The sequence below is a fragment of the Stegostoma tigrinum genome, chromosome 7, assembly GCF_030684315.1.
Source record: "Stegostoma tigrinum isolate sSteTig4 chromosome 7, sSteTig4.hap1, whole genome shotgun sequence".
Taxonomy (NCBI): Eukaryota; Metazoa; Chordata; class Chondrichthyes; order Orectolobiformes; family Stegostomatidae; genus Stegostoma; species Stegostoma tigrinum.
Window position 1 is genome coordinate 54,750,853 of NC_081360.1, and position 20,729 is coordinate 54,771,581.

Sequence of the window (20,729 nt, forward strand, 5' to 3'; positions counted from 1 at the left end):
GACAGATTTTCCACAACAAAGCAACTCCTGGCAGAAAAAAGTTTCAGTATGTACTCGGCATTAGGGGAACAGCTAGATAGCCCTGCAAGTACTGCCAGCATTTCAGGCTATCTCTCAATTTAGTAACAGATGTGACACAGTCATTGGTATTCTTTAAAGTCCTCAATGACAAGTTACAGTTTGTAGCAATTTTCTGCCTGATGTAGGATTGGTAGAAGATAGATACTGAACGCTGTAGCTAAGGCCTCTCAGTTGTTCACTAAAACTGCTTTAAACAGAAATTTGATGTCCAAGTGCACACCTTTCCTTCTGAAAAAAGATGACATCTATAGTCTGTATTTATTTAATGTTTTGGGCATAAAAGTCTAAAATGATGTGATATATTAGAGAATAACCAAAAGAACTGCGGATGTTGTAAATCTTTTCCAGCAACTTTGTTTTTGATACATTAGAGAGTTGCAGTAGGTGTAACTGCTGAGGTCAGCATTGTTTTGTTTTGTACCAAGAATCAAAACATAACTAACCTGTCAATGAGTCTAACAAAGTTCTATTGCTATTGACGTGTCAGGAGACAAAGAATAATCACTGCACAGTTAATTTTGATAACAAGTGGCTATAGAGAGGCATTTAAACTAATTAGGGCTGGAGAAGGGTTCAGGAGCAATGTTCCCTCTTATTTTTCCCACAGTCCTCTGAAATCTGTGAGCACCAGTGGCTTCTGAAAGTGGAAACCATTGGTTGGCATGTCAATTGGAATGTGAGATAATTCCTAGCATCTGCCCTTCAAGGGAATGTTGTTTGGAAGAGGACATACCATAAGCTTACAAAGAAAAAGGATATGACAATGTTGCAGAGCAACTATTTTGGTATCTAGATTGAGAAAGAGTGTAAATACACTTTGAAAATACAACGAATAGAGCTGGTAAAAATAGTAAAAAGGCAAATTTAAAGGCTCTTTAAGGGCAGAGCATTTAGAAATACATAATATAATCAAGCAGAAAGATGGCTTAAGGAAGAGGAAACTAAGCCTAACAAATTTGTTAGAGTTCCTTGAAGAGGCAAAAAGTAGAATGGATAAAGGGGAATAAGTAGACTTAAATATTTGGATTTCCAGAAGACATTTGAGCAGCTACCACGCATGAGGTTACTTAAGTGCCCCGTGGTTTTGAGGATTTTTTATTCTCATAGAGGATTGGTTCATCAATAGAAGAGAGAGTTGAGATGAAGAAAACATTTTCAGGATGCCCACCTGTAATTAGGGGAGTGCCACGCAGATCAATGCTGGAATCACAAATTTTTACAATATGTATGTACTGCAGCCGAGTTTGTGGATGATGCAAAAAACAGGTTGAAAGATGAATAATGAAGATGACATAAAGAGACTATGAAGTGATGTAGACAGGTTTAAGTGAGTGGGCAAAAACTTGGCAGATGAAATGTAATGCGGGAAAATGAGATTGTGCACTTTGACAGAAGTAGTAGAAAAAATGAATGTTAAATGGGGATAAACTGCAGAAAGCTGTTGCAGAGAGGGATTGGGACTCCTTGTTCATGTAATATAAAAAGCTAGCATCCAATTTCAACAGGCTAATAGGGAAGGCAAATGGGACATTTAAAAGGAATGGAGTATGGAAAAAAGAAAGTTTTGCTAAAGCGATACAGGTCAGTAGTCAGTCTGGAATACTGTCAAGAGTTTTGGTCCCATTATCTAATAAAAGATATGCTGGCATTGGCCACAATTCAGAGAATATTCGTTAGCTTGATTCCGAGTAGGGAGGGATCCTCTTATAAGGAGCAGTTGAGTATGTAATTGTTGGAGATTTGAAGCATGAGATGTGACCATATTGAAAAGCATAAGATTCTTCTAGAACATAGAACATTACAGCACAGTACAGGCCCTTCGGCCCTCGATGTTGTGCCGACCTGTCATACCGATCTTAAGCCCATCTAACCTACACTATTCCATGTACGTCCATATGCTTGTCCAATGACGACTTAAATGTACCTAAAGTTGGCGAATCTACTATAGTTGCAGGCAAAGCATTCCATTCCCTTACTATTCTCTGAGTAAAGAAACTACCTCTGACATCTGTCCTATATCTTTCACCCCTCAACTTAAAGCTGTGCCCCCTCGTGTTCGCCGTCACCATCCGAGGAAAAAGGCTCTCCCTATCCACCCTATCTAACCCTCTGATTATTTTATATGTTTCAATTAAGTCACCTCTCAACCTTCTTCTCTCTAATGAAAACAGCCTCAAGTCCCTCAGCCTTTCCTCGTAAGACCTTCCCTCCATACCAGGCAACGTCCTAGTAAATCTCCTCTGCACACTTTCCAAAGCTTCCACATCCTTTTTATAATGCGGTGACCAGAACTGTACACAATACTCCAAGTGCGGCTGCACCAGAGTTTTGTACAGCTTCACCATAACCTCTTGGTTCCGGAACTCGATCCCTCTATTAATAAAAGCTAAAACACTATATGCCGCCTTAACAGCCCTGTCAACCTGGGTGGCAACTTTCAAGGATCTGTGTACATGGACACCTGAGATCTCTCTGCTCATCTATACTACCAAGAATCTTACCATTAGCCCTGTACTTTGCCTTCTGGTTACCCCTAGCAAAGTGCATCACCTCACACTTATCTACATCAAACTCCATTTGCCACCTCTCAGCCCAGCTCTGCAGCTTATCTGTCTCTCTGCAACCTACAGCATCCTTCATCACTATCCATAACTCCACCGACCTTAGTGTCGTCTGCAAATTTACTAACCCATCCTTCTACGCCCTCATCCAGGTCATTTATAAAAATGACAAACAGCAGTGGACCCAACACCGACCCTTGCGATACGCCACTAGTAACTGCTCTCCAGGATGAACATTTCCCATCAACTATCACCTTCTGTCTTCTTTCAGCAAGCCAATTTCCGATCCAAACTGCTATATCTCCCACAATTCCATTCCTCCGCATTTTGATAGGGTAGATACTGAGGGTTTTTTTCTCATTTTGGGAAAGTGTAAGAAGAGAGGGCATGATTTCACAGGAGGCCACCCAATTAAACAGTGGTGAGGAAAAATGTCTTTTCCAAGTGTAGGGGATCTGTGGAATTCTTTATTGCGGAGTGTTTTCAAGATTACATCATTAAATATATTTAAGGCTAAGATGTACAGAATTTTAATGAGTGTAGAAATAAGGTAGGGAAATGGAGCTCTAGATAATCAAATTAGCCATGTTCTTATGAAATATCAGAGCAGACTTGATAGGCTGAGTGGTCTACTTCTGTTCCTATGTCTGATAGCCAAAAACAGCAAAGTAAGACTAAATTTTCAGCTGCCTCATCCCCACTTTCTAAGGTTATGTCCCTATACACAACTGGCTCACAACTTGACTTCTTATAAAAGTATCACAAGGATCACTTTTTCATCAAGTAACCCATCTCAGAAGGCCATTCTCTCATAATTAGGGGATGCTATCTTTGCTGGTTGGACCTGTGTTGACTTGCCCTAATATATATCATCTTGCATAATTACACAATGTTCTAAAATATGTTGCATTATGACAATGTAGAAAATGCAACAAAGCAATTTCAACACAAACTCTCAAAAATATTAGTATATTAATGACCAGATAATCTGCATTTTTAATGATGTTGATTGAAGGATAAACATTGGATTAAATTCCGTGGATTACTTACTAACTCTGCTTTGAAAGAGTACTGTGGAATCTTCTACACCCATTTGAGAGGAACTTGTGTTAATGTCTTTCAGATGTGATAGCACCTCTGACAGTCTAACGCTGCGCTGTCAGCCTTGATCATCCACTCAAGTCTAAAAGTGGAATTTGAACCCGCAAAATTCTGACTCATTTCAAAAGTTCTAACAACTGAGCCACAAGTTATATTGTTTGATATTGCTATTAAAAATAGCCTCGAAACTTTTATTATAGTTCTAAAACTACACATTTTGTTAAAACTTTTTGTCTTAGATTAATCAGTTGTAAGATGAAAAGAATTGACAAAATATTTCCTTTTTACAGCCACATTCAAGTTCTGAACTACCAGATGACTATCTTCATCTACTATGTTAAACATAGTAAATAAATGTGACTTAATACTGTTTCCGAATAAAGTCAAATTTGGATCCTTTTCTGGTTGCGTGCAGGGATACTAGGGAATTTCTGTCCTTGTCACTTTGATAGTTCCAGCCTACTGATATCTGGAGTTGCTCTTGTTCTGCACATAAGGAGCAAAAGCACCTTTATATGTGATAGGTAATCAATTCAGTTGATCAAGAAAGACAGACTTGAAATTTATTTAGCATCTTTCTAAGAACAGGACTTCAGAAGCTATATTGTTTTCATTTAAAAATATGAAATCTGTGTGTTGTGAACAAGGCTAATGTCTGTTGCCCTATCCTTATTGCCCATGAACTGAGAGACTTGATTACAATTGATAATACTTCCATTGCTACAAAAATTGAGACTGGCTTTCAACACCAGATTTACAGTTATCAAAGTAATTTTGAATTGCAGTGCTTGTGTCGTGATAGTCAAAAGGCCTGGGGAGGGCATTTCAAATTATTTTATTTCTATCCCCTGCGGACCATTTTAGGCACCACCTACCCATTTCAGAATTACAAGATAATATTTTAACTTCTTTTTCCTCACTGTATGCTATATTATGCATGGGTAATTCCTAGATTTTTCAAGCTCATCCAAGATAAGGAGTTGGAATGGGGGTCATTTTAATAAGCATAAAAATGGATACAAATCCCATTTGTGCATGCTTTTATTGAAAGGGTGCACAGTATTATAGTACAAACACAATAAAGTATGGAAGCAGTCTTTTTGGCCCATGTGACATAGCTTTGAAAGAACAGTCCCACTTCTCTGCTCTTTCCCGAGAGCCTTGCAAATCCTTTTTCTTGAATCATTTATCTAATTTTCTCTTGAAAGTTATTAGTGGACCTGCTTTCAACTCTCTTTCAAGAAATGCAATCTTGATTATAATAGGTTTGTGATGATACTATGGCTTTAAGTGGTATATTTTGTCCTTTTCTTCAATGAAGAAAGTTGAGACAGTGGTGAAGAGCAGTCAACTCAGCCAATAAAGTAAACAGCTTGTGAGACCTTGCTGGTTTTTTGAAGTTTTTAGTTTTAGCTTTCAGTAGTTGCTGAGATCTTGAAGCGGAATTAGAAGCTCCTATTCCAATCTCTGTTAGAACTAATAGCTGGGGCAGCATGGTGGCTTAGTGGTTTGCACTGCTGCCTCTCAGTGCCAGGGATCCAGGTTCAATTCCAGCCTCAGGTGATTGTCTGTGTGGAGTTTGCACATTCTCCTCATGTCAGCATGGATTTCCTTCCACAGTCCAAAGATGTGCAAGTTAGGTGAATTGGCCATGCTAAATTGTTTTGGGATGTACAGGTTAGGTCAAAATGGTGCCATGGGAAATGCAAGGTTATGATAATGGGTCCGGTGGGATTATGGACTTGATAGGCTAAATGGCCTGTAGGGATTCTATGATTCTCTTCCTGTTGCTAGAATTGTATGTGAGACAATCTATCTTACTGAATTTGCCAAGTGTGTTATTAGGGGATATTAATATATTGGAACAGTTGACTAACAGTAGTAGTTAAGATATTATTTTAAGCACTTTGATAAAGTTGCAGTTGCATGATTATGTTTTGTTCTTCTCATTTGTTTGTATTTTAACTGTAGTGTAAAGACCAATCAAATTGCATCTGGAATGAAATGCCTTACACTAACTTTTAGCTTTAAAATGAGTAAAAACTAGTGTCTAGGCTATCCTCTTAATATATTTTGAGGGAGTCTGGTCTCTTTCATGTCAAATATGTTTTCCTATTCTGTCTGCTGGTTCCTTTTCCAATTACCTTCAATTACATGTCTGGTTATCAACTACTTGTCACTGGAGGCAGTTTCAGTTTTATAATGTTGATCATGTGCAACAAACCTCCTCATGACCTTTAAGGTCTAAGAAAGTTTTTTTTTGTTTCTAATCCCACCATGTAATCTAAATGCATAAATGCTTACAATGAATACCTCCCTGGTTTCTCCCTTTTCTTGTATATAACTAATTAAATTACATATAACAACAACATTGTTATTATATGCAACTACGTTATATATAATATATAATTAATTAAGGGATTATTTGGCAGTTTTATATCACACATTTTACTTTTGTAAAGCAAATATGGCACTTAACATTGGCTCTTAATTTAATCTGTTTTTCTTCAATACAGCGTGGAATATGTTTTAAAATTGAAAGCCTAGAAGAAATGTAAACTTGTTACATCCTAGTGGTCTCATTTGAAAAGTATCAATTACCTTCTTAATTGTGCCACAAGCACAGATGATATCTAAAGGATATGAGGCAGTAAATCCTGTACTATTTACACAATAAGTCAATTATTCCTTGACCTGGAGATATCCATTTAATTGTATTTACATGTCAAATGAGGGATTTATTTATTGTGTAAAACAATGTAACAATGGACTAAAATAAAACCAGTGAAAAGAAGTGGACATTTCCTTGAAGTTGTTAAATATTATTTCAGATACAACAGAAGTGTATTGTCCTGGGTAACAAGGTGTAGAGCTGGATGAACACAGCAGGTCAAGCAACATCAGAGAAGCAGGAAGGCTGACGTTTCAGGTCAAGACCCTTTTTCAGAAATAGGGGAGGGGGAGGGGGAGGGGAAGGGGATTCTGAAATAAAAAGGGAGAGAGGGGGAGGCGGATAGAAGATGGGTAAAGGAGAAGATAGGTGGAGAGGAGACAGACAGGTCAAAGAGGCAGAGTTGGAGCCAGTAAAGGTGAATGTCGGTGGGGAGTTAGGGAGGGAATAGGTCGGTCCAAGGAGGACAGAGGCGCCAAGAGGACGGAATGAGGTTAGAGGGTAGGAGTTGGGGGTGGGGCTTGAGGTGAGAGGCACGGTGAGGGAGGTATTGATGAGCTGGGCTGGTTTTGGGATGCGTTGGGATTTTTTTGAAGCTTGTGAAGTCCACATTGATACCATTAGGCTGCAGGGTTCCCAAGCGAAATATGAAACGCTGCTCCTGCAGCCTTCGGGTGGCATCATTGTGGCACTGCAGAAGGCCCAGGATGGACATGTCGCCCGAGGAGTGGGAGGGGAGGTGAAATGGTTTGCAACTGGGATATGTAGTTGTTTCTTGCGAACCGAGCGTAAGTATTCCACAAAGCTGTCCCCAAGCCTCCGCTTGTGGCCCCCTCTACATTGGGGAAATCAATGGAAACAGCGGATACAGTATACCATGTTAACAGATGTGCAGGTGAACATCAGTTTGATGTGGAAGGTCGTCTTAGGGCCTGGGATGGGTGTGAGGCGGGAGGTGTAGGAGCAGGTGTAACATTTCCTGTGCTTGCAGGGGAAAGTGCCAGGTGTAGTGGGGCTGGTGGGGAGTGTGGAGCGGACAAAGCAGTGACGGAGAGAGTGGTCCTTCTGGAAAGCAGATAAGGGTGGGGAGGAAAAATGTCTTTGGTAGTGGGGTCAGATGGCAGATGGTGGAAGTGTTGGAGGATGATGTGTTGGAATTGGAGGTTGGTGGGGTGGTACATAAGGACGAGGGGGATTCAGTTTTGGTTATTGTGGGGAGCGGATATGAAGGATGGGTTCTGGGAAATGGGAGAGGCATGATTGAGGGCATTTTCGACCACTGTGGAGGGGAAGTTGCAGTCCTTGAAAAACGAGGACATCTGGGATGTCCAGGAGTGGAATGCCTCATCTTGGGAGCAGATGCATTGGAGATGAGGGAATTGGGAATAGGGGATGGCCTTTTTGCAGGAAGGTAGGTGAGAGGAGGTGTATTCTAGGTAGCTGTGGGAGTCGGTGGGCTTGAAATGTATATCGGTTTCCAAGTGGATGCCAGAAATGGAGACAGAAAGGTCCAGGAGGAAAGAGAGGTATCAGAGACGGCTGAGGTGAACTTAAGGTTGGGGTGGAAGGTGTTAGTGAAGTGGATGAGTTGTTCGAGCTCCTCGTGGGAGCATGAGGCGACGCTGATACAGTCATCGATGTAATGGAGGAAGAGGTGGGGTTTAGGGCCAGTGTAGCTTTGGAAGAGGGATTATTCCACGTATCCTACAAAGACAAGCATAGCTTGGGCTGATGCAATACCCATGGCCACTCCCTTTGCCTGTAGGAAGTGGCAGGAATTGAAGGAGAAGTTGTTAAGGATGAGGACGAGTTCGGATAAGCAGATAAGGGCGTCGGTGGAGGGGGACTGGTTTGGCCTGCGGGACAGGAAGAAGCGGAGGGCCTTTAGGTCATCTGTGTGGGGATTGCAAGTGTATAGGGACCTGCCTCTTTGATCTGTCTGCCTCCTCTCCACCTATCTTCTCCTTTATTCATCTTCTATCCGCCTCCTCCCCCCCCCCCCTATTTATTTCAGATTCCCCTTCCGCTCCCCCATTTCTGAAGAAGGGTTTCGATCTGAAACATCAGTTTTCCTGCACCTCTGATGCTGCTTGGCCTGCTGTGTTCATCGAGCTCGACACCTTGTTATCTTGGATTCTCCAGCATCGGCAGTTCTGACTGTCTCTGTTATATCTTGGGATTGGTTTGTTTAAAAATGGATTTTGCCATGCATGCCCTGTTCCTCCGCATTGATCTTGTTTTGTGTTTTGTCACTGGGTTAATTATGTAAGCATATTCCAAAGATGAAAAGAACCATTAAACATTCAGCAATAAGAAACAGTGCAAAATTGAAGATTTCTTTCCTATACAACCAAGCAGCGCCTGGATTTCCTTTCTGGCCCCATCTATCTTCTCTCTATAGGATCCCATTCCAAATCTTTCTCACTTAAATTTGAACATGAGAATTATGAGATCCTGACAAATCACTCAAACAAATGTTGCAATGAAGTTTGCCTAAACAAAAATTAGCACAGAGTTTCTATGCAGTCAATTTCGGACAAATAATTTGATTGAGGAATTTTCAGTGCTTGGTAATTGGCCAAATCACACTATTCTAGCTGCAGTGTTAGTTAATCTTTTGCAACATCCTTTATATCCCCTTTTTAGGACTCGGGTTTTTATATTGAAGGTTCCACATTGTCCTGTAGAAGTTCTCCTTAATAGAAACTGTCTAATGATTTGTCATTCTTTGTCTCAGACATGGGTAAAAGCCTACCTTTAAGCCTTTGCCCATGCAAATTGTTCACATCTACTTTCTTCATGTCTTTTTTCCTATGATCAGTTCCTTGATTTCCATGCCTATTTACAAAGCTCTATTGTCTGCATACGCCTGTTATCTGGTGTTTAAGCCATCCTGTCAGATTACTGAAATGTGAAAACAGTTTGCTCAACTTGATGCATGAATTAACTGTCGGGGATTAACCTGACTTTCCCGGCCTCTCCATCTTATCAGTGAAAAACAACTTGCAAAATTCATAGTTTCCTTGAAGAGATTTTTTTGGCCTTGTGAAGCATATTCGTAAAATTTGGTCCAGGATGAAGAAGTTACATTAAACTTGCATTCTTACACTTTGAAATAACATTCAAGGACCTTATTAACTCTTATGAAAGTTGAGACTTTCTTTGCAGCTACCATATTAGTTTGCTCTGCCCCAATATGATGATAATCCCCAGAATTCCCTCTGCCCTGACCCAGAATTAGTTTTCTTCCATAAAAACTGAGACCCTGTCTGAGCTGAACTTAATACATTTCTTGTTTCCACTAAATTGCTGAACACGGTGAATTGTAGATATTAACAGCACCGAGAAAGTTCATTCAATATATTTAATCAGTGCTAACTCTCTAAAAGAACAACGTAGGTAGCTGCAGAGCCCTCCTGATTCTAACCATAAGTTTTCCCTCCTGTTTTACCAGGATGTTGCCTGGACTGGAGGGCAGGTCTCATGAGGAAAGGTTGAGAGAGCTAGCACTTTTTTTCATTGGAGTGAAGAAGGATGAGAGGTGACTTGATAGAGCTGTACAACATGAGAGACACAGATAGAGTGGATAATCAGAGAATTTTTCCCAGGGTGGAAATGACTAATACAAGGGGGCATAATTTTGAGGTGATTGGAGGAAGGTATAGGGGAGATATCAGAGGTAGGTTCTTCACAGAGTAATGGGCGTGTGGAATGCGCTGCCGATAGAGAAGTCAGAGACGTTAGATACTTTTAAGCAACTCTTTGATTGGCACATGGGGGATAGTAAAATATAGGGTATACAGGGTAGATTGATCTTAGTAGGATAATAGGTCGGCACAACATCTTGGGCTGAAGGGCCTGTACTGTTCTACGTTCTCTACCTTATATGTTACCTTCATTTTTTTGCCATTCGCTTTACTTTGTGTACCCTGATTCTCAATCCTACTGCTGATTGGAATAGCTTCTTTTCATCAATTTTGTTTAGTTAAGCCTTCATGATTCTGAATGTTTCCTAATTTCTCTTTAAGGAGAATGGCTACGGATTTTCCAATCAACTCAATTAAGCACCTGTCCTTGGAATTATTCTCATAAATCTTTGCTGTAATCATACTCTAAAACCTTTGCATTTTCCCTAAGTACGTGTTTTGAAGTCAATCCAGTATTTTACAGAGATTTAGCATAAATTCCTTCCTCTTGTACACTGAACCATGTTTTCATGGAGACATATTTCTCAAATGATAGGCTAGTAAGTATAGATGTCTGAAGGGACTCAGGGGCCTCATCAATAAGCTACTGTAGACTGATACCCAGGTACCTGAAGCAAATAGGAAGGTCAGCCTTTATTCCAAGAGGATTTGAGCAAATTTGAAATATTGCTTTGATTGAATAGAACTTCCTCGGGTTGTACATGCAATTCTTTGTTTAGCTTCAGTCTCCTTATCTCAGGAAAGATATTATTGTTACAAAGGGAGTCCAATGAGGATCAGTAAACTAGTTCTGGACGGTTGGACTCTCTGATGAAGGGTGTTTGGGAAAACTGGGCCCATATTCTCCAGACGTTTGAAGACTGAGACGTGATCTCTTGATAGCTGCCAAATCGTTAAAGGGATAAACAGGGTAGATGCAGACAAGCTTTTTCCGTAGTTAGGTAGTTTAGAAACAGCTGACACAATTTAAAGATAAAGGGAAAATCACTTACAATCAAGATGAGAATTTTCTTTACTCACAGTGTTATGAATCTTTGGAATTTTCTGCACCAGAGGGCTGTCGACACTCAGTCACTAAGTATATCGAGACTGACATATTTCTAAATACCAATGATGTAAAGAGATTTGGGGACGCTGTAGGAAAAGAGCATTGAAGTCGTTGATCGGCTATGATAGTAATGAAAGGCATAGCAATATTGATACACTGGCCCAGTCCTGTTCCTATATTCCTAAAAGGCCTGCCTCAGGTCTCTGATCATAGTTGATTTGTTTTTGTTGTAGACTGTCCAGCTCTCATCTTCCACAGGCCCTTACTCCCTCGCCCACTCCCAGTGTTGCTCCATGTCAACTAATGTCCCCATCCCTCCATTATCACCCCCCCACCCCCCTATACAGAGGCTATAAAAATTTATAGCCTCTTTACCTTGTGCAGAAGAATTTTGAGCCATTGACAAAAAAGTTCAGGAAAAATAACATGTTTTGTTAAAATGTTAAATTGTAACTGCTTAAAGCTGTTAATCTCTGCACAGAGCTCAGATTGCCACAAAAGGGCTCTATGGATGAGTTGCTTCTGTTATTGATACGTGTTAGTTAACCATATTTTTAATGTATGGGTCTGTAGCAATAGTGTTTAAAAATAGGATGATATTTTGAAATAGATCTACATATGCCATTGTTCTGAAATAATCAGTCTTAATCCACATCAGAAGGAATTTTATTTTCAATAGTTTACATTACAGTTTTGAATAACTTAGAGTGCTTATGATCAGGCTACTTCTGTGAAGTTAAGATACAGGGATGAACGTTTCATATTTTTAAGAGTTTGGTATCTCAGGGCTCCTAGACCTTTTTCTCCTACTTGTAGCAAAATTATCATAAATTTTATTCTTGATTGTTGTTTTTGGAGCTTGTGATATATGACAAATGGATTATTATTAAGAAATTTATTTTGATATGATTGAAATAAGTAGCAAATGTTCCACTGGCAATGACAGATCTTCAACTACAACCCATTTAACAGACATATAAATCCAACCAACATTGCTAATGCTGAAAAAGTGGCTCCGCACAGGGAATCAAAAATGAAATTTCTGTTCTAGGAGTTTAAATCACCAGTCTATTTTTGGAGACTAATAATTATGTTTTATAACATAATTATGTTCATTACGAAACTAGTTTATTTATTACAAAGACTGTACTAGAGATCAAATATGTTTTTATTTAATCCTTCAGGACACCTACCATGGCTGGGGGCTTGTTTTCCATTGATAGGGATTATTTTGAAGAAATTGGAACATATGATGCAGGGATGGATATTTGGGGTGGAGAGAACCTGGAAATGTCCTTTCGGGTAAGTAAGTAGACCATCCTGCTACTTATGTTTGTAGCAAGATGATATGCTCAATTATCAAAAAAAACTTCTCATCTGGCTGGTTATGAATTAGTTCGTGCAGATTTAGCATTGACTTTTAAATGAAGTTTAACGATTACAATAAAAGCAAAACATCAGGGGTGGCATGGTGGTTCAGTAGTTAGCAGCACAAGGGACCCGGTTCAGTTTCACCCTCACGCAACTGGTCTGTGTGGAGTTTGCACATTCTCCCCCGTCTGGGTGGGTTTCCTTCAGCTGCTCTGGTTTCCTCCCACAATCAAAAAAATATGCAGTTTAGGTAGATTGGCCATGCTAAATTGTCCATAGTGTCCAAGGATGTACCAGCTAGGTGGATTACCTGTGGGGAAAGTCAGGGTTAAAGTTGGGATGCTCTTTGGAGGGTCACTGTGGATTTGATGGGCTGAATGGCCTGCTCCCACAGTGTAGGGATTCTATGATATCAAATAAACAATGGTAGATGCCTGGAAAAAGTTCTAGTGATTGAATCACCTCTGGCCTAGTATGAAAAAGGGTTAAGGACCTCGCGCAGCTTTTCTCAAGCGTATATCGATTGGACTTCGCTATATTGTCAGTCATCAGTGGAAAATTGAGTAAAATGATTCACTGTATCAAAACTGTCAGTCCTAAATCACACCAGAATTATCCATTCAAAAGCTCTGCAATTCCCTTTCACTCCTGGCAGCAGCCTCCATTGCTGCATTTAACTGAGGACAAATGGTTATAGCTGTTGCCTCAGCACATTTTGCTTAAATTGAGCATTGCACTCTTGTCAGCAGTATGTAAGTGATGGAATGTACAGTCACAGCTGCATTGGAGTCATTTATTTGCTGAAACTGAAAATTGTTGTGTTCTTTATTTTGAGAAAGAGTTAAAGGGCAAAGAAGCAGAAGTGGGTGATTGTACGTGATATGGTTTAATTTTTCTGTCAGCATAATTTCCGACAAACCCATATGAGTATTGGCTTTAACATAATCAATGTCTCAAAGTACTTCATAGGGGAGAGATTGAAAGCTAGCAAATAGGATAGAAAAGTAATAGTTGTGACTTGGTTTATTTTGTAAATACATTTCCAACAGGAATTGTATGTATAAATTCAGAATTATTTATACATAAATAATGGAGGATTATGTAGTACAAATGAGATCAGTGAGTTGAAATAGATTTACGAAGTAGGTAATATCATGGCACATGAAATTAAGCATGTGAAAATACATACCACGTAATTTTGACAAGAAAGATGAGTTAAATTATTTTCCACATGGTGAAAAAATAAAAAGGAACAAAGAAATTTGAAGCCAAGTACATAAAATATTAATAGCTTCTGGGAAAGCTTTGTAAAAAAAAAGGCCTGAATTTTTCTAAAAATCAGCTAAGTGTCAATTTCAGGGAGTTTCACAGAGGATTTTCTCTGTGACCTCTAAACTTAGGTAATACTGTTGCTCACCTCATTACATATGCACCACACTTTGATTCTACTCTCACATTACTATTTTATTCCTTGTACTGACATGGACAGCTTATTGCCCATCCCATGTTGCCCTTGAGAAGGTGGTGGTGAGCTGCCATCTTGAATCACTGCAGCCCACGTACTGTAGTAAGACCAGCAATGCTGTTAGGAAGGACATTGCAAGATTTTGTCCCAAACACACCACAGAAATGGTGGAACATTTCCAAATCAGGATAGCGAGTGTTTTGGTGGGGAACTTGCTAGCTGGTCCATATATTTGCTGCTATAGTCCTCCCAGTGTTTTGTAAGTGTTGCCTGAGAATTTTTGGTGATTTTCTGTCGTGCATTTTGCAGCTGCTACTGAGCGTTGGTGGTGGAGGGGGTGGACAGTTATGGAAGTTGCGCCAATCAAGCAGGCTTCTTTATGCTGGGTAGCCTCAAGCTTCATAGAATCATAGAATCCCTACACAAATCTACACTGATCCTCAGAGCATCCTCTCCAGACCCATCCCCCTGTGACCAACCTAATCTACACATCCCTGAACACTATGGGCAATTTACCATGACCAATCCACTGAGCCTGAAACATCTGTGGACTGTGGGAGGAAACCAGAGCACCCGGACAAAACGCACGCAGACACCGGGAGAATGTGCAAACTCCGCACAGATAGTCGCCTGAGGCTGGAATTGAACCCGGGTTTCTGGCGCTATGAGGCAGCAGTGCTAACCACTGAGTCACCGTGCCACCCATAATTTATTATCCAAAAGTTTATTGCTCCTTGACTGTTGTTGGAGCTGCAACTGTTCAGGCAAGGGGGAGTATTCCATCAAACTCCTAACTATACCTTGTGGATGGTGGACAAGCTTTGGAGAGTCAGGAGGTGAATTACTCCCTATTATTTCCTAGCCTCTGACTTGGTCTTGTAGCCATTTTATTTATTTGGCAAGTATAGCTCAGTTTTTGGTCAGTGGTAACCTTCAGGATGTTGCTAGTGTTCAGCACTGGCAGAAGTACTTACCACTGCCAGGAGCTCTTAGGACTTCTGCCAACATCATCAAATTTAAAACCTAACTGTGTACCAGGTCAATCACTGCCAGCCACAAATAGACCACATGTAGTATCATAAACTTCTTTCCTTTTACAAAGTAAAGCCAGACCTATTGAAAAGGATGATAATGTACTGCACAAATAATATTTTCTCTGGAGATTTTGCTGTCATATTTTTATATAATGCAGCATTTTAGATTTAATGAGAGAGGAAGGTGCATAAACTTTGTCACATTTCTGAGAACTAAGCAGTATCTAATACATTTCCATACTACTTGTGTAATGTGGAATATGCAAGTTACTACATTGATTTTGAACATGTACTATATTTTGATGCTGATTATGGCATATGGTGTATGCTCCTGGTACATGGCGGTGGAGTAGGCCTTTTGAGTAGGGCTACATCCATCTTTTGTTTCTTTTCCTATTTTTCCCTCTTGTTTCTTTTATTTCTATTTTACATACCTCTTGTTGAAGACCTCTGTCATGACAACAGCATCGTTGATGGCCCAGTGCAGACTTGTGGCAGCAGAGTGAGTTTGGGTTCTAGGCAGCTTCTCCGTCCAGTGCAGATTCATGGAGGCAGAGGTGGGGATGAGTTTGGGCCCACTACGAGACCCTGCGGCATTGGCATCAGCAGTGGCTGCATTGGCAAGGTGGGCCCGAAGCGGACTCTTGGTGGTGGCGTAGTAGAGTTTGGGCAAGTGCAGTACCAGGCAGCATCACTGAGGCCCAGTGAGGCCTCCTAGTGGTGAGTTGGTGCCAAGCAGTGGTGACTTCTGCTCCAGGGGTAGTGGCATGGCGAAGAAATTTGTGCCTGGCTGCCAGGCCCATGGCAGAGCACTTAACAAGAAGGATTGTGAAGTTGAACACTTTTTTTTTTCTTTATTTATTTGTTGTTATGCCTTTGTATTCCAGTTTTTGGTTTATTTATCTGTGTTTTAAGATGGCTGCAGAGAGTGGCAACACTATAACACTTTTCACTATACTTTGTAACAAAATATGTGTGACAATAAATAAATCAAATAAATGCTTTATTTTCTAATGTGCACTAGCGTGGCACTTTGTATTTATCAGCTTAATCCTTGATGCATTTGTGCAGGCACCTTGTGTTGTAAAGGAGACAAACTCATTTTGTTATGTTTTGTATTGTATTTTTTAAGCTGCATTCTCTGTGACCTTTTCAAAATATCATGAACTAAAATAATAAAAATGTCAAAACAACCTTTGTGAGCAGATTTACAATGCTATGAGAATAAAATGTTACTTTTAGAGTGACCTGCAACTTCTTTGAGGATGGAAAGGACTTGCATGGAAGAGACAGGCTGCATTTAAATCATGTATGGACAAAGACACTTGCAAGACACCATTAGAAGTCATTTCAACTAACTGGATAGGGTGAGGGCTGACGGGGGTGCTGGGGCTGGCTGGTTGAAGGGAAGAAATGGGATCCCAGATGAGACAAGTCATAGGATATTGGGTGGTAAACAGGTTGGAAAGGCCATCAGCGTCCAAAAGAAAACAGGTGAAATGAAAACCACTCCCAGGCTAGAGTCAGACTTATCCCCTAACTGGCACCACCCTCCAAGTGGATGACTCACTATTGCGAATCCCCTAGACTGTGCGCAGAGTCTGTCCCTAACTCATGGTACTAGGTCCTCTGACTTGACTGGACTGAGGAATAGACCCACCTACTTTGTAACATGGGGTCACTTGGCTAAATACAAACATAATGCTTTTAGTCATATAGGCAACTGGCTCAAGTTATATGAATTAGATTGATGTATTAGTGTGCCATTTAGCAAGTTGACTTCCTCTACAGAGGATTCCTTAATGTCAAGTATGACAAGCAGTCTGCCTGTGTATCAGCACAAAAGGCACAGTAAACAACAGTGCTGATAACCTTGATGCTTTGGCTGAAATGCAAATGCACTAACAGGCAAGCATGGATGTTGGAAGAGTGCAGATAGGCGCTAAATAAGTGAGTGCGAAGAGAGTAAGTGGGCAGCCTTGTGATGCAACCTGGTCTGATCTGTGAAATGGGTGCCTGTCCCTGTGTGCAAAGTATCCTTTTGGCAGCTTTTCAATGCCAATTGCCAGGAGGCTCTGAAATACAAGTCTACACTTGCTAAGCATGCTGCGTGTGGATTGGAGAGGTGTCACCTGAATCATGAGAAGTTAGTAATTATTGGATGCCAGTGTCCACGAGCAATGGTTACGTGTATCTGATCCACATGGATTGTTCCCTGAGGTCCTGTTGCCTGGTGACCATCATGGAGATTCTTTGCAGCCAGCAGTGAGCTGAAGTTGGTGTAGAGCTGGGTGAACACAGCATCCAGCTGTACACCTTGTTATCTCAGACTCCAGCATCAGCAGTTCTTACTATCTCCGAGTGAGCTGAAGATTCCAGTTATCTGCTCTGACTTCCATGTCGAGGATTCCTTGTGCCTAATTTCCTCCTGTTGATTGGCCATACAGGAAGCTGCATATTTGTAAAGCAAAGTGCGTAATTAAAAGTTTATTAAAAAGAAATAATCTCCCTTCTAGTGAAAATCTCACCTTTACTCCTGGAACGTAGTTAAAAATGCACTGAGTGGTTCATGGCATCGAGAGGGGTCCGGCCAGACTTTTCGTGTAGTGCTGCTACAAATCTCACCATGACCTATTTCATTTAGCCTCCTTCAAGATTGCACCTGATATTTCAGATGCATCATGATGGGAATATTTCATTTTAACCCTCTTATTAGATTAGAATAATACTAAGCCCTTTCGATTAGAATAAACATCTCATTACTGTGCAAAATCGTTTCTATCGGTAAATTCTATGCATGTTATTTTGCAATAAGGGACCAACAGAAGTACACTTAACTGATTTTATTCCCATGTTCTGCCATGGTCGATATTCTGATTTCAAGAAACCATTTTAGAATTGTTAAAGCAAAATGTACACATTATTAGATAAAAGGGATTTTGAATGTTAGTACAGTATAAATTAAAGTATGTTTTCAATTAATTTACTAGGCCCATGACCAAATTTCCTTGCTATTACAGTAAATAAATTGATGATCATTGTCTAGAAACATGGACATTCTTCATAAATTTTATGAATCTATTTTCTGTAATTTTTAAAAAGAACCCTTTGAAAAGAGTCACATTTAAGAAAAATGCATTGTGTTTATTATTTCAGAACAACAATATTCATCGTAGCAAACATAATGCAAGACGAGTTCTACACACCAGAGTGAGGAGGGTACCATTGACTTTGAGTTTTTGGAGTATAGATACCATGTAGTCATGTGACTTTGGTAAAGGGATACCTTAAAAAGAAGATAATATCCTTTGTCTTTTCTCAGATATGGCAGTGTGGTGGTTCTTTGGAAATTATTACTTGTTCGCATGTTGGTCATGTGTTTCGCAAGGCAACTCCATACACTTTCCCTGGTGGCACTGGACATATTATTAACAAGAACAATCGACGCCTAGCAGAAGTCTGGATGGATGACTTCAAAGATTTCTTCTACATTATATCACCAGGTACACTTAGCATTAGGGAAATAATTTGTTTTGAGCTGGTCTTCATGTAAGTGTGTTACTATGTTGTATGACAATCATCTTTTCGTGGTACATTCCCAAATATGTAAATCTATTTCCAATTAATTGTATTTATGATTTTGCATGTTTTTGGTTGTCATTTTTTGGCATGAGTAGTTTAAAATATATTGATAAACCTTACTTGTATATAGTTTTTTTATCATGATGCTTTGGCTTTTATAAAGGTAGACCATTAATCAAGAACTGTTTTCTAGTTTCTATGTCTCCCTTGTGCCATAAAACATGATTTTACTTCATAATAATTCCCCAAATGTAAATGTCTGTAGCCTTGCCTCTAAGTAATGAATAATGTTTTGGGAAAATGTAACGTATTATTCTTACAGATAAAACAACTTAGTTTGCTGTTCTAATTGCTATAACAATGATTAATATAGCTACTATACGGGTATTTGTTAGTGGAGTAGTAATCTCGATAATGTACTCAATTTTACACTTTTCTTGGTTAAGTCCAAATTACATTGAGCTCTTCTGAGGAATTTCCATTGAGGCCTGGCATGTTTTTTTTAAAATATCTTACCAAAGTTGCCATGTTCACTATCTACTCTGCTGCTGAGCCTGAAAGTGGATGATTGATGGCGATAGGTTCCTTGTTATGAGGGTATCACTGAGTGGTGAGTTATTCTGGTAACAGTGTTTGGTTATGATGGGGACAGAGTCACATAATGGATGCCCTAATGGCAGGTAGATCGTGAATGTGGCAACTTCTGGCCAGATATTACAAGAAAAGATGCTAGGCCTCATAGCAAAAATTCTTCCAAAAAACTCGACATAATTCCAACTTAACCAAGGTGCCATGCTGGCTGAGTGACCACTTGCATGTCATTGAAGAGGAAACGCCTACAGTTCTGAGACTTTTTATCCCTGGACCGCATCTACCATTCAGCTTCTCAGTCGGGACGTGCATAACAAATGGGTAATGAAACGATTTTGAATTAAATGTGGCTAGGGTTTGCAAATAGCTGCTTAATGTGTTTGTTCCTTCAGTGATCTAGTATCCAGCAAAGCTAGATTTTGAATAGCTAGGAGCTAAATTTAAAGAAATAGAACTGGATTGTAGGTAAAATGAGATGGAGAAATTTTCAACACAGCCAGCCAATTCAAAAGGAATCGGGTCAAAAGAATTTTGATCAACCTATAAAACCAAGAATCTTGAGATTGATTTCACAGCCACCAACATCAGTGCTACTGGTGCCATCCACTAATGACCTCAGTGTTTTTGCATCAACACTTTCACATGCAATTCAAATATTGATCAAAATATCTTTTCATTTGCATTTACCATTTTGGCTTGCTTCTTATTTCTACACTACATAATGTGTCGTGTTGCTATCTCTTATCATTTGAAGAGCTTAGTAATAGATTGTAGAGCATGTGAACTTTGGCACCACGATTATGAGGTACTGATCATAAGTCCAGAAGGTAGTGCATAACTTGGAACTAAATGTCCAGGAAAGCTGATAATTTTTGATTAAATGCTAATTACTATAGTTTTATAAAGAACATAAGATAGGAGTAGGAGTTTACCAACCAGCCCTTCGATCTTTCAACATTTCAAGTTGTTTAAGAGGCTATTAGATGATTCTTTGAATAAAAGCAATGTGTAGAATTACATGGTAGGCCAATAGAATGAGAATGGCACAAAATTATAACATACATTCAGAGATGCAGTGCATACAGGATGTGCTAAATAACCTCCTCCTGCGCCAGAACAGTTTTTTTTTATTCTGGGAGTCTGTTCTGCCATTCAGTGAACTCGTTGCTGATCTACTTCAATTTCATTTCCGTACACACATCTCACATTTCCTAATGACTTTATCATGAAGAAATCTTATTCTTAGACTTGCAAATAATCAATAATCAGGTGTCCACAGCCCATTAAGGCAGAGAATTCCAAAGATGCAGCACCCTTTGAAATGAGGAGGAACTTCTTTTCTCAGTCCTAAATGGCCTACCTTGTATTCTGACTCTCTCCCAGTGTTATAGATTCTCTATCCTGTGGAAACATCATTCCAGCATCTACTCTATAAATCCCTGTATGAATTTTATATGTTTGCATGACATCACCCCTCATTCTTCTAAACTCCAGAGGATATCAGCCCAGCATATTTC

General features: G+C 39.8%; 1 protein-coding gene across 7 annotated transcripts in view; it reads left to right on the top strand.

Moving 5' to 3' along the window:
* Positions 1-20,729, top strand: part of galnt13 (UDP-N-acetyl-alpha-D-galactosamine:polypeptide N-acetylgalactosaminyltransferase 13) — a 406,679-nt gene that overhangs the window by 238,332 nt on the left and 147,618 nt on the right. For all 7 annotated transcript variants that reach the window (XM_048533834.2, XM_048533835.2, XM_048533836.2 and 4 more), the window contains 2 exons: positions 12,354-12,471; positions 18,362-18,542. In XM_048533834.2, coding sequence (XP_048389791.2) covers positions 12,354-12,471; positions 18,362-18,542 — 299 coding nt within the window. The remainder of the gene's footprint in view (positions 1-12,353; positions 12,472-18,361; positions 18,543-20,729) is intronic.